This window comes from Globicephala melas, chromosome 14 (assembly GCF_963455315.2).
Source record: "Globicephala melas chromosome 14, mGloMel1.2, whole genome shotgun sequence".
Taxonomy (NCBI): Eukaryota; Metazoa; Chordata; class Mammalia; order Artiodactyla; family Delphinidae; genus Globicephala; species Globicephala melas.
Window position 1 is genome coordinate 66,523,312 of NC_083327.1, and position 15,033 is coordinate 66,538,344.

The following is a 15,033-nucleotide window of genomic DNA, read 5'->3' on the forward strand; positions in this document are numbered from 1 at the left end:
CCCTCCCTATCCCACCCCTCTAGGTGGTCACAAAACACTGAGCTGATCTCCCTGTGCTATGCGGCTGGTTCCCACTAGCTATCTATTTTACGTTTGGTAGTGTATATATGTCCATGCCACTCTCTCACTTTGTCACAGCTTACCCTTCCCCCTCCCCATATCCTCAAGTCCATTCTCTAGTAGGTCTGTGTCTTTATTCCTGTCTTACCCCTAGGTTCTTCATGACCTTTTTTTTTTCTTTCCTTAGATTCCATATATATGTGTTAGCATACGGTATTTGTCTTTCTCTTTCTGACTTACTTCACTCTGTATGACAGGCTCTAGGTCCATCCACCTCATTACAAATAGCCCAGTTTCGTTTCTTTTTATGGCTGAGTAATACTCCATTGTATATATGTGCCACATCTTCTTTATCCATTCATCCGATGATGGACACTTAGGTTGTGTCCATCTCCTGGCTATTGTAAATAGAGCTGCAATGAACATTTTGGTACATGACTCTTTTTGAATTATGGTTTTCTCAGGGTGGCAGGCAGATTCTTAACCACTGCACCACCAGGGAAGTCCCTGACTTAAGTGTTATATATCGTATTTTGGAGTAAATTATACTGCAAGTCCTCAAAGGGGAGACTGTCTCATTCTACTCTTACATCTTCTCGGGCAGTAGCTGTAAATTTGCACATTGGGTAAAATCTCAGAGTAAAAACAGTAGCTATTTAGTAGCTATTTAGCTATAGATATTTCAAAAGTTGCTATAGTTTAGCTTTTCATTTTTCAATCTATAGTTGAAGATAATGTTCAGACTTGTTTACATGGAACTTCTTTCATAACTCATCTAAAATGTAATAGATCTCATTTTTCTTGGTCTATTTCCTGACATTTTTTCCTTTTAATTTCATGTCATTTTTCATAGTTCGCAGTATTCACAAAAATTTTTAAAGTCTGTATTTTCTTTAATCTTCAACTTAAAAAAAAATACTTTGTTGCTATTCTGTTTCTGAACACTCCTATCTGTTTAGTTATATGTATTTAACTCTTTTAACTGTGCTTTATATATACAATTCCATCTCAGAATTTGATTAAATTTGTTGTCATTGTAAACTTCTACCATTCCAGTTATAACTGTCTTGGAATCAGTGTCCCAGTTTTAGGTATAAAGTCACCAAAAGTATATATTAAAATTTTTAATTTTGTATTTTAAAGCAAGCGATGTTCAAAATATAAATAAGTTATTTTTCTTTAACATCTTGTGTTAACTACTTCTGGCCAGTATTGATAGGCTTTCTTTTATTGTATTTTAGATTTATTTCACTTCTAGCAATGTTTGAGGAGCAGATACCATTTTGCCTTTATCTGTTGAGTTTCTGCTAGTTTGGGGGAATCAAATGAATATGGTATGTTTTCCTGCCCTCACAAGGTTTGTGTTCCAACTTGGAAAGGGAAGCAGAATAACTGAGTATGATGATATATGGTGTAGTAATGACAAAATACAGTGATGCGATCCAGTCCTACCATTTGCCTGGCACTGTGCTTAGACACTTTAGATATATCTTGTTTCACTTTCACAACCCTGAATTACAGTGAGAAAACAAAATCAGAAAATAAAAGTTCCTTGTCCCCAGATGCTATGGCCCAGAACAGTATTAACAAACTCTGTGTAATAAAGGTCTAGCATTTTTTTCTTCTTAATTTCCATTCTGTTGCAAGCTGATTGTTTTGTAAAATATAAATAATGATTAACTAGAAAAATAAAACCTTAAAAAGACATATAAAATACAAACCTAATTTGCTATAAGTTTCCTAAATGCTCTCAAATTCTGTATTGTCTTGTCACAAAAGTGGTAAACAGTTTGCAGGCCAGCTCTGGTTCTGGGACCATATTTTGATTGGCACTGATCTACATCCCTCTATGGGAGCTCCCAGAGAATCCTGTTTGTATCTCAATCATGGACTCTCCCTACTCGAAAAACAGGGCTGCAACATAACTGGAATAATAATATACATGAATAGCTGTCTGCAAAGGAGGTAGTCTATTTAAGGTATTCATTTGCACTGTAAGGTTCAGAATTAAGCAACATCTTCTTGCTAGCCTAGAAAACCATGGTAGATCAGGAGAAATTCATCTACTTACAAAACTGTGTTTTGTACATACACCATACCTTAAGTTTTCATGCTCTCACTGTACACTGAAGGTCTCAGTAATTGTAATAATAAATAGAAAGATATGAGGGTAGTATTGTCTCTCTTATTAGAGTAGGAATTTCATGTATCTTGTATTCACTTCTGTATAATAATTGCCAAGAACAGTGTCTTGTACATGATCTTCAAATAGTTGTAAATTAATGAAGTATTTTTGCATACAATGTTAGTATAATGTGGTTCAGAATACTGCAGGCATTGGCCTCAAAATCCCATATGCCACTTCATAACTGTGTGACTTTGGGTAAGTTATTTGACTTATGTAAGCCTGTTCCCACATCTGTAAGATGAAGAAAATTGTAACACCTACTTCTTCAAGGTGTCTTGGATTTTCAATGAGAAAATACATGTAAAGCCTTTAACAAAGTACCTAGCATATAGTAAACGCTTAAAAAACATTAATTTTGCTTTTATTAGTTGATGGATAATGTTCTAATATCCTGTATTTAGAGAGGACATCCACGTAAAATACATGAAAATTTTAATGGAAACTATCCTCATCTACTCAATCTTATATATTAAGATAAATTTATTCAGAAACAGGCGTATTGTGTATTATTACTACTATATTTGGAGGTCTAGCATGTACAATTGGAGTCCCAAAAAAGAGACTAGAAAGAAAATGTTGAAGAAATAATGACCATAGATTTTCTAAATTGAGTGAAAAAAATAGTTATGGAGCCAAGAAGCTCAGTGAACCTCAAGTAAAATAAATACAAAGAAACCATACCTGAGAGCATTTACTGGTTGTGATAGTCCAACCAGTAAAGTTCAGTGATGGAAGAGGAAATCTTGAAGGAGCTGTCTTGGGAAACGACACATTACGCACAAGGTAACAATGCTTTGAAGGATGGATGGCTTCTCATTTTTTAAAAAAGTTGTGGCAAGAAGATAATGAAATTGGCATATTTAAAGTACTGAAAGAAAAAGCAAACAAGCAAAAGAACCTGACAGCTCAGACTTCTATGTAGAGCAAAGCTACCCTTCAAATAATGAAGGTAAAATAAAAGACATTTTTAGATAAATTAGTTCATTACTAGCAGATCTGCACTAAAGATCTAAAGAACTAAAGAACAGCAGAAAGGATGTTTTTCAGGCTGAAAGAAAATGATACCAGATGACAACTTGGATTTATAGGAAGGAATAAAGTACACTGATACAGTGTATAAGTAAATACATTAAAAACTATGTATTTCCTCTTTTATTCGTTTCTTTAAAAATATATATATGCCATTTAACTAAAACTTATTGTAACTATACATATATATTTGGTAACCCCCCCTCTAAAAAAAAAGGCAGGGAAAGGGAACAGAGGGAAACAGAAGCAGATAGGACTAATATAAAACAAATAACAAATTTTAGGCCTGCATACAGCTGTATCAGTACATACTATAAATGTAAATGGAGTAACACTCCAATTTAAAAGTAGAAAGCAAGTCCTAACTGTATACTATTTATAAGAGACATCCTTTAAATACAGAGACACATATTTTGAAACTGAAAGGATGAAAAAATATTCAATGCAAATGCTAAGTTAGCAAAATCTGAGGTGGCCATATTAATATTAGATAAAGTAAACTTTAAGATGATGTTTTACCAGAGGTAAAATGGGACATTTTGTTATCAAGAAGATATTACAGTTCATTAAGAAGGTACCACAGTTATAAATGTCTGTGTACCTAATAGCAGTTTTAAACTTTATGAAACAAAACGTGATAAAAATAAAAGAAAATACAGGAAAAAAGTCATAATAGTGGTTGGAGATGTTAACACCCCCCTCTCAGTCATTGGTAGGATAAATAGTTTAAAAGCAGTAAAATTATCTAAAATGAATAAAGGCTGCCCACATCAAATATTGGCTAGAACGTGTGAAAACAAGAGCTTTCGTACATTGCTTGGTGAAAATGTTAGATGTCATAACCAGTTTGGGAAGAGATTTGGCAGATTTTTACAAAGTTAAACATACACCTACCTTTTTACCCAGCAATTCCTTGGTGTTTATCCAAGAGAAATGAAAACATATGTCCAGAAAAGACTTGTTCAGGAGTGTTCATAGGAACTTTATTCATGATATCCCAAAGCTGTGTAAACAACCTAGATGTCCACCAGCAGAGGAACTGATAAATAAATTGTGCTGTTACTAAGGTATAAAAAGAGGCTACTGATATACCCTAAAACATGCATCAATTTTGTAGACATTATGTTGAGCAAAAAAAGACCCAAAAGAATACAAACTGTATGATTCCCTTCATGTAAAGTACTACAATAGACAACTTGATTCTAGTGAAGAAAATTAGGAGTTTTTGGTGTATGGAAAGGGGAAATTGATCCGGAAAGGGATATAAAGGAGCTTCCTGGGGAACTAGAAATGTTGTATTTTGATAGGAGTATGTTTTACACAGGTAGATCTTTTTGTCAAAACTCAAACTATACACTTAAGATTTATACATCTCAAGGTATATCAGTTTTACTGCAAAAAAAGTTAAATATTGAACTATTGTTTGTAGGGTTTTTTTTCTTGATGATATTGAGTTGGCAATTCTAAAACTGCTTACTCTATATTCGAGGATTGTGCAAATGAGTAAATATATTGAGGAAGCCAGATTTCTCACTTCTGGGGAAAGAAGTTACAGTGGGGGGTGGGAGAAGACTATATTGTATTATATTGTTGGATTGGCATTGGAGATGTCCATATTAACTCATGCTTTTAAATATACAAATAAGGCAAAATAGATATATTTCTATAAACAGTATGTATGTGTACTGTAAATGGGTGCATATACAGTATATGCATGTATTTGTATATACAGCATATATACATAGGTGTGTGTACACATGCACATAAAACATAGTTCCTATATCTCTGTACTGAAAGAACCTAGAAGCAATGATGCATCAATAACAGTGAGCACCTCTAGTGCCTGATTTTGGGTTCTAAATACCCTTCGTCTATAAAAGGAACCAGGACTCTCATAGAAAGGACTGAATCTAGGGCTGGGTAAGGGAAAGTACTAAATGAAGCTGGATCTTCTTACTGTGCCAGAAAGTAAAGAAATGGTTCACATAATCACAGGAACATGTCAGAAGGATCCAGAAGCCAACTTGAAAGGGTTCCCACTGTCGGCATCAGGGACAATTTGACTATCGAAATATGAATGATATTAATAGGTAATGCATTGAATAAAATAAGAATTCATTCGTCCCTACTGAAACATACAATGGAATAAATAAATGAATGAATAAATAAATAATGGAAGGATGGAGAAAGCTCCTTACAGTAGCGTTCTAACTAATAAATAGAGAAATGACAATGAAGTTAGAAATCATTAATGGGATTTAAAACTAATGGGTAGAAAATTTGGTGACGAGCAGGATATTTACATTAGTCTCTAAATGTCTCCCCTCAGATTGCTTATTAATTTTAAAGGGGAAAATAGTAAGCCAGTAATGGAAAAACCTGTCTGACACCACTTTAACCAAGTCGTCAAACCTAACACATTCAATATTGGGACCAGCTGATATTATGTGGCTCCTAATAAGATGAAGTGAGAAAGGCAAATATCACTTCAGTGCAAATCCTGTGGAAAATGCATAATCTGAACCTAATCATGAGGAAACATCAGACAAATCCAAACTGAAATGTCAAGGTCAGGAAACACTAACAAAGGCTGTTCCAGATTAAGGGCTAAAAAGATAATGACAACTAAATAATATATGCTTTTTAAGTTAAATAGACCCAGGGGAGGAACTACCAAGGACATCATTGGGCCAATTGACAGAATTTATTGGGACTGTGGATCAAACAGTATTCTTGTGTAAGTGTTAAATTTCCTGATTTTATTAACCATTGTGTGTGAGATTGTCCTTGATCTTAGGAAATGATTAATGAAAGGGTAAGGGGGCAGAGTGACTTCCAACTTACTCTTAATTGGTACAGAAAAAAATGCAGTAAACATTTTGCATATTAATATGTGCATAGGAAGTCCATGCATATATGAGTAGATTGATAATACAAAATGTAAGCAATTGGGTGATCTGAGTGAAAGATATCGTGTACTAGTTTTAAAACTTTTCTCCAAGCTTGATGAAATTATATAAAGTTCCTTCACAAAACTATATATATATATATTTTTTTTTTTCTCCCCCAGAAGATAGCATTGGCTTCTTTTCTTGCCCTGGTGGATTAGGTTTTAAATAGTTAATGTTCATACCTTCTTTGGATATCTTTCAGCTAATTGGAGTGTACCTTTCAAATATTATAAAAATAGAGTAAATTTAAGTATTTGTGTATTATAGTTAAGATTTTTTGGTACAGTTTTACTCTCATTTTTAAAATTTGTTTTATAAAATTCTAGTTGCTTTGAAAAATATAAAGGTATAAAAATTTTGAATAAGTCTCCAGGAAATACATATTATTTGTGATAACACTTTAATATTTGAATCATGATAGTAAGTTTGTTGAATATGTATTTTTAGTGTTTCTCATTGTGCTGTGTCCAGTGTTCCTGGGAGTTATATAGAGCCCTTGTTTGTGTAATATACTTGGGAGAATTGAGGGCCTAAGAGTATAAATGTGTTATCTGTGATGTTACCACCAGCTTAGAGATTCTTATTTTCTTTTGTGTCACTAACTACTTTGAAATGTTATGAAAGCTGTGGCTTCTCTCCCATGCATATGTGTATTGCTTTTTTTTCATATAATGCAGGGGGTTTCACGGACACCCTTCACCCTATCCACTGACCCCTCCCTGTAAGCTTAAGTGAAACTGTGTACTGAAGTTTAATGTTCACATTTATTCGTTAGCAAGAAGTGTTTCACTCCAGTTCAGTATTTTTCTTAGTGCCGTTCTAGGACAGCCAGCTTCAGAATCGTTTGTGGTACTTGATTTAAAAAAAAAAAATGGATTCCAGAATCTACTGTCCATTCATTCATTCACCAAATATTTGTTAATGTCTACTACATGCCAAACACTGTTTTAGGCAGTAGTAATACAGCAGTGGATTAAATCCCTGCCCTCGTGGTTATCACATTCCTCTGGTGAAGACAGACAATAAGCAAATAAACACATAAAATGTATAGTATGTCATATGGTAAGTATTGTGGTAGGGATCCCATGGTAGGGATAGGAAGGTCAATTTAAATAAGGTATTTGGGGAATGTCTCACTAAGAAGGCAACATTTTAGCAAAGCCCTGAAGAAATAACGGAGTGAATCATTCAGATGTTCCAGGAAGAGACAAGAGAAAGTGCAAAGATTTGTGAACAGCACAGGTACCTGTTAAAGTTCAAGATACAGCAAGGAATACAACGTGGCTGAATCTAGAGTGAGGAAAGTGCTGGCAGGTGACCGTGGGGAAGGGGAGTTCAAATAGAGTTGACAGGATTTGACTGCTATCTTTAAAGTGTTATTACTTGCATTATAATGGACAACGGTGGAAATAGGGGCACCGTTAGTATATTATTAATAATCAAAGTGAGGGCAGTGGTGACTCAGACCAGAAATTGCAATAGAAGACATGGTGAGAAACTGGATACATTTTGAATGTAGAACTGACAGAATTTAAGATTCATTGGTAGAATATGAGAGAAATAGAGGGCTCAAAAATGACTTCAAAGGTTGGGGCTTGAACAACTACAAGACATTTACTGACGTGGAGGAACGAATTGAGTAGCGGGAAGATCTGAAATCGGTTGTGAACTTTGGATGTTTTGAGCTATGAGATGTACAAGTGAAATGCTGAGTTGAATGTATACATCTTGAAGTTCAGAAGAGAGGTCTGAGCAGAGAATATGAATTTGGGAGTTGACCGCACAGTATTTAAAGCCATTAGACTGGAAGAGGTCGTCAAGGTAAAGTGTTGAAAACAAGAAAAGAAGTCTAAGAACTGAAGTCTGTGGCACTCCCCACCCTGGAGATGAGAAAGAATCACTATGAAGGTCTGAAAAGGAACACCCAGTGAGGCAAAACCAGAAGACCAGGAAAGCAAGTGAAAAGGGGGTTGCGAGGAGGAGGGAGTACTCAACTTTCCACGTTAATGGGGACAAGTAAGATGACATCTAAACTTTGGATTTAGCAAGAGAAGTAATCCTTAACCTTGACAAAAGCAGTTGCAGTGCATGCTAGGGATAAAAACTTGACTAGGATGGGTTCAAGAGGAAGAATTGGAGACAGCTAATATAAAGCATTTTCTAACACACCATTGTAAAGCAATTATACTCCAATAAAGATGTTATAAAAAATAAAGCATTCTCTTTCAAGGTGGCTAATGGAAAATGCTAATGGAAAATGATTTATATCAGGTTTTCTGTAATTTGGGCCAGGAATTTTTTTTTTTCATGTGGACCATTTTTTTAAAGTCTTTATTGAATTTGTTACAATATTGCTTCTGTTATGTTTTGGTTTTTTGGCCGTGAGGCATGTGGGATCTTAGCTTCCCAACCAGGGATCAAACCCACACCCCCTGCATTGGAAGGGGAAGTCTTAACCACTGGATTACCAGGGAAGTCCCAGGAATTTATTTTTTTATTACACCCTAATATGATGCTTACATGCACCAGGTTTGAGAACCCCTGTTTTAATGTATGATTGGTGTTTGCTGGCCAGTCATTCTTCAGTGTAGCAAGTGCAAATGATTTAAAAATTAAATGAAAATTCTTATTTAACTGCTGACTCAGTGGCTAAAATTTGCAGTTGTCAGTGACTCTCATCAATCCAGTTACAAAACAGGAACATAGAGGCCAGGGACAAAAGTAAAAGTTCTTTTTGTAATTCCTGTTTCCCAGAAAGGATGTCTAATCAGCCAAAATAAGTTGAAAAATTTCAAAAATATTGACATCTTGAAATTCTCCTCTTCAAATATTGTTTAATATTTAGCATCCTTTATTTTAAAGAAAACAATGAAAAGGTGAATTAGTTTTGAGTTACAACTGCCAAAATCTGCTCAGAATTTAAGCACCAGTTTCTAGCGATGTCTTGGAAATAGTGTGGAATAAAAATCAAACTGTTGTGTTGATTTATCTGCTTTGGGGAAATTTTTTTAAATGTTATTCATTAAAATGAACCCATTTCAGGTTAGAGTAATGTTTTTTAAACTTCACATACTAATGAAGGAACCCAACGTGGTTTAAATGTCTCTACACTGTTTATACTATGAAATTAGGAATGAAGGAACCTTCTAAAGTCATTACAATACGACTTACCCAATTAAGGCTTTAGGCGATGTTAAATTATTTCAGACCAAAGAAAGTCTGTCTCATTTTTAAAAGACTCCAAAAGAAAGTAACTTAAACTTTCCTAAGCAATTTATTCATTTACTTTCAAAATGATTCTCTTTATATTTAAAGTAACATTTAAAAGCCCGTTTTCTGGTTCTGAAGAACCTAGGGGCAGGACAGGAATAAAGACACAGATGTAGAGAATGGACTTGAGGACACGGGGAGGGGGAAGGGTAAGCTGGGACGAAGTGAGAGAGTGGCATGGACATATATACACTACCAAATATAAAATAGATAGCTAGTGGGAAGCAGCCACATAGCACACGGAGATCAGCTCATTGCTTTGCGACCGCCTAGAGGGGTGGGATATGGAGGGTGGGAGGGAGACGCAAGAGGGAGGGGATATGGAGATATATGTATACGTATATCTGATTCCCTTTGTTGTACAGCAGAAACTAACACACCATTGTAAAGCAATTATGCTCCAATAAAGGTGTTAAAAAAATAATAAAAAAAGCACACTTTCCCTTATTGTATATATTCCTATCTAAATTACAAATTGCAGTTTGCTAATTGTAGCTTACCAGAACAGCCCTAAATTGAATGGCTGGGTTGACTACTAGTGTGACATGGGATAAGTCATTTTACTTTAGTAATGCCACTTCCTCATCTCTATAATGTTGGCATTATAGAATCCTAAGAGAAAAAGATGAAGAAAATATTATGGACTTCAGATAATACAGGTGTCACATTTAGTGATGGAAGTTATTGCCTGGCTTTCACATTGGACTCCAAAGCTCATGCCTAATTTGTTCATCCCATTACCTCTAGCGCTTAGCATGGTGCCTGACTTGAGTAAATGATAAATAGCTGTTGACTTGCTGGGAGTCAGGGTAGCTCATTACGGGAATAAACATTTGAACTGAACTTAAGAGAAGAGGAGACTTTTGGCAGAAGAGGAAGCCGTATGAGACAGGGAGAATAGCATGAGAAAGACTGCAGGTGAGGCAGAATCCCAGCTGGTTTGAGGGAAATGGTAGGAAATGAGACTGAAGCCATGTCCACAATGTAGAAGGCCTTGAATGCCAGGTTAATCTGTATTTACATTGAGTCAGTCTTTTAATGTCTCAGAGCCTTAGTGTGAGTAAAACATGACCTGCCTAAATTTCAAGGTTGTGGTAAGGACCAGGTAAGGGGAAGTGGAGCAAAATATAATTGTACCTGGAAGACAATGAAAATCAACGTATGGAACTTTTTAAAAAATGGAATATATGAGAGGATTGTTTTATAAGAGAAGAGAAGTTAAATATACAAATTCAGTAATTTGAAGGGTTACTTTTCTTTAGGTTTCTGTATGTTGTACTACTTATCTATAGTAGTATGTAGAGAATCTCACATTACAGAATACTCAACTAAGTATCTGGACTGTATGCAGTACTTGTAGTTATTGATGACTTAGTGGATCTTTACAAAAGGCAAATTACAGTTGTTTTCAACATAATTAAGTCATGTGTTCTCTCCAACTTTAATGTGCATACAGATCACCTGGGGGGCCTTGATGCAGTGCAGATTGTGGTTCAGGAAGTCTGGGGTAGGCTAGAAGAGTCTGCATTTCTAACAAGCTCCCAGGTGTTAGCAGTGCCACTGGTCCATGATTATAATAAAGGTCAAATGAAAATATAAACTGAAAATCAGTAGTCCATCCGAAATTCTAACAGATTTTACTCTTGTATTTTTAAAGCAAATTTTTGTCTTATTTTATAGCATGTAGCATAAATTTTAAGCCAGGAAAGAAGAAGAGGCAACTAGCAGGTTCTTCACTGATTTTGCATTTCTCTTTACAGCAACCCAGTGATGTATTATTTTCCCCTTTTTAGAACCGAGGTAACTGAGATTTAGAGTTGGTAAATAAAATGTTAGAAGGTCAAGTTTGCGTAGCTGTCGGTCTAATGTTCATGTGTTTGCTGTAACCACTATAGCATCTTAGTTCTTTGTTTGTTTTCATATATTTGTACAGATTAATTTTTCCCTCTTTAGTGAAAATCGTTTAGTATGTTGTTATTTTACGTTTAATTTTAAGTTCAATTTAGCCTATTTCTGTCCTGTGCATAAAAGTTGCCAGTTTTGCTGAAAGGACACTCTTGTAATTCCATTATAGACCTTTTCTGAAACACAAAACCACAAAAGAGAACTAGTTATGTGTCTTGAGGAAGATGGCTTTTCATGAAGTCTGTCAAGCCCTAGGCAGTTGGTAGAATCCCATGATAAAGTGGGGAGATTGCCAGAATATATCAGAGCTGTACCATGCAAAAATAGGTTTTATCACAGAAGTATGATTGTCATCATAATGTATATTTTTATTTGACTTTTTTACTGCAGTCTAACATTGACATAAAAATATTTCTTTTAGAATGTGAAACACAGAAAGTATGCAAGGTGGAAGGCAACATATATTCACAATTGTTTAAAGAATGGAGAGACTCCTCAAGCAGGGCCTGTTGGGATTGAAGAAGATAATGGTATGTATTTATCTAAGTAAAATGATTTAGTAGAATCATAATTGCTCAATATATTATTATTCAGAGTTTTTAGAAGGAGTGATACAATTTTGTTTCCTTCATCAGGTCCGAAATCAGGTGTAAAATTATAAACTTAGGGACAAGTGAAAAATTAAGGCCAAACTGTTCTAATATCTGTCTGTGTCAACTGCTCTAATATCTGTCTCCGGCCTCTAATCAGATTTCTTTCCTACGTGGGACAGGCAGTCCTTTTTTAATCTATAAAATGTTTCCAAACCACAAAGAACACTGAATTTATTTTGTATATACCTGAGGTGGGTTTTTTGGGGGGAGAGGGGCAGGTAATACTTTCACATGGTTAAAAATTTATACAGTATATAAGAAATATGAAGTGAAATTCTCCTTTCCACCATACCCTTTATCTTCCCAGATTCTACTGAAACCCAAATAAGTAAATAATGTTTTTAGTGTTTTGTGTATTTTTACAGAGATTATTTTTTATAAATTACTAGTAAATAGGAATATATACCCTCACTTTTTTCACACAATTGGTAATACACACACTGTTCTACATCTGGTTGGTTGGTTTATTTATTCATTCATTTGGAGGACTATTTAGAATTTTATAATGCCACTCAGTAAAAAAGCAACACTACAGTTCTACCTATAAATACTATGTGTAAACTATTTTTGCAGCTCTTCTCCTAGAGGAGCAAGCTTTTATGCATCATTTCAAGTGAATTTTTTGCTATCTATTCCTGAAGGACACTTCATGATATATCCTTGTTTAATCTTGAGGTAGCCTTTTTCACATAGAATGCTTCTTGCAGTCATATAATAAATGCCTTGCATTCATATAATGCCTTAAAGCTTGCAGATCATTTTCATGTATCTCATACCCTCAAAAATCTCCAAGAGATAGTTGGTGTTATTTCTGTTTTACAGAAGAGGAAATTGAGGTTCTGGGTTTTGGCCTGCCTAATGTCATGGAACCACAGAGAAGGAGAACCAGAAGTGGAATTATTACTCAAAGTCCTTTGTTCTTTTTACTAACACTATAGCATGAATACTGTAATATTAAGTTGTTATTAAGTGTTTAAAGTTAACTATTCTAAGACATGGTTAAGTTTTGGAGTTATTTACAGCATGGCGGTGAAATTGGATTTTTTTCAAGTGTATTGCTACAACCTTATTTCTCACTTTTTCATTTAATATTTCGGAATGTTTTACATACTTCCTTCGCTGCTTTAATACTGACCACAGTCAGGCATGTTTTATGTTAGTCCTACTGTTTACAAAACCATTAGTCACTTCCAGTTTTCCAGAAGAAAAGATCCAAGATCCTTAGCCTACCAAGCAAGACTCACCACGATCTGGCACTGACCAGTTTTATTTCCTACTCCTGTCTCCTGTTGTCTTTGTCCACTAGGGCTGCCAGAGCAAAATACCATAGACGGGGTGGCTTAAACAAAAGGCATTTATTTTCTCACAGTTCTGGAGGCTGGAAAATCCAAGATCAAGGTCCAGCAGAGTTTGGTTTCTGGTGAAAATCTACTTCCTGGCTTTCAGAGGACCACCTTCCTTCTGTTCTCATATGGTGGAGTGTCAAGGAGAGGGGGCAAAGGAGGGGGAGAGGCGCAGATCATTCCTGTTGGATTAGGGCTCCTCCCTTATGACCTCACTTAACCTGTAGTTACCTCTAAAAACCCTGTCTCCATATACCGTCACATTGGGGGTTACGGCTTCATCATACGAATTTTGGGGGGACAGTTCAGTCCATAACACCTATATAAACCCTTTATTATATCCATAGAAGTTAACGGCAAGAAAGTACCTTTGTCTCTTTCTTTAATTAAAACCATTTCTCCCTCCTAAAATGTTCATCTTTCTTTACCTGTCTGAATCCTGCCTTTCTGTAAAAGCCTTCATGTGAATTTCTGCAGAGCTATTTTATGTATGTATTTATAGTTTCTTATAAAATATATATTTAATAAAGTGAGTATTTTTATAATTTATGAGAATATTTATAATTTATAGAGCACATGCTAGGTGTTAGGCACTGTGATAGACATTTTACATATATTATCTAATTTAGTCCCCATATAATTCTGTTGGTAGCTGGGCATCCCTATTTAAGCTCTAATGACTAGTTAATGGAACCTAGGATTTGAACCCAAATCTTTATCATTCTAACGTCTATGCTCTTATTCTACATTTAAGTGGATGTATTTTTTCCTCAACCAGATAACAAGACTTAACACGTATATATTTTCCCCATTGAGCCTTCCAGGAAAATGTCCCAATCAACCAATCAACTTAACATAATCTAGTCTTCCCTTGAGAACATAGTACCAACATGATGAGAAACACTTCTGTGCTTTAGCCATGGTATAGAGCCCCAAATTTGTAATGACCTCCCATTTCCTAGGGCATACCCTTGTGCTTGCATTTTTTAAATCTTATACATTTTTTTCATTCATTTTTTAAGAAACTTTTTTTTTCTTTTTTAAAGTCATTTTGTCGGCGTTACCTGGGTACTAGGGTTGGATAAGACATGGTCCTGTACTGTAAGAGCTTACATTCTCATGGGGAGCTATAGGTTAATAAGTAGTTATAGTACATGTTGGTAAGAAGTGGTGCCTGAGCTGAGTCTTAAAAGATAAATTGAACTAATTAAGTCAGGTAAAGAAAAAAGGGAAGGATGCTACAACTGAAGAGAATAGCATCTTCAAAGGCAGGGAGGCGGATTGAGAACTGGCCAACTGTAAGAACTGAAAGAAAGGGAAAAAAAAGAAGAAAAATGTTTTTGAAAGTGAATTGGAGAAAGATAATTCTGCAGGTTGTAATGTGAATCCAGGAGCAGTAATCCAAATTATAAATAATGAAAATCTGGGTAAGTTATTGGCCAGGGGGGAATAAAGAGAAGGAAGTATAGTTAAGGAAGTGTAATCAATAGGATCAAGGAACAGTTTAATATGAGACAAGAGGGAGAAAACAGAAAATGATTCCTGTTTTGGGCTTTTGTGCTCAGAGGCAAGGTGATTCCATTCAAAGAAATGGCTAAATACAAGATGAGCAGATTGGTGGGAAAAGTCAAGTG

The 15,033-nt window shown here is 35.2% G+C and overlaps 1 protein-coding gene across 2 annotated transcripts in view; it reads left to right on the plus strand.

The window, feature by feature from the left end:
• VTA1 (vesicle trafficking 1) overlaps window positions 1-15,033 on the plus strand; it is a 66,584-nt gene that overhangs the window by 27,897 nt on the left and 23,654 nt on the right. For both annotated transcript variants that reach the window (XM_070043456.1, XM_030853321.2), the window contains exon 5: window positions 11,825-11,933. In XM_070043456.1, the coding sequence (XP_069899557.1) occupies window positions 11,825-11,933 (109 nt within the window). The remainder of the gene's footprint in view (window positions 1-11,824; window positions 11,934-15,033) is intronic.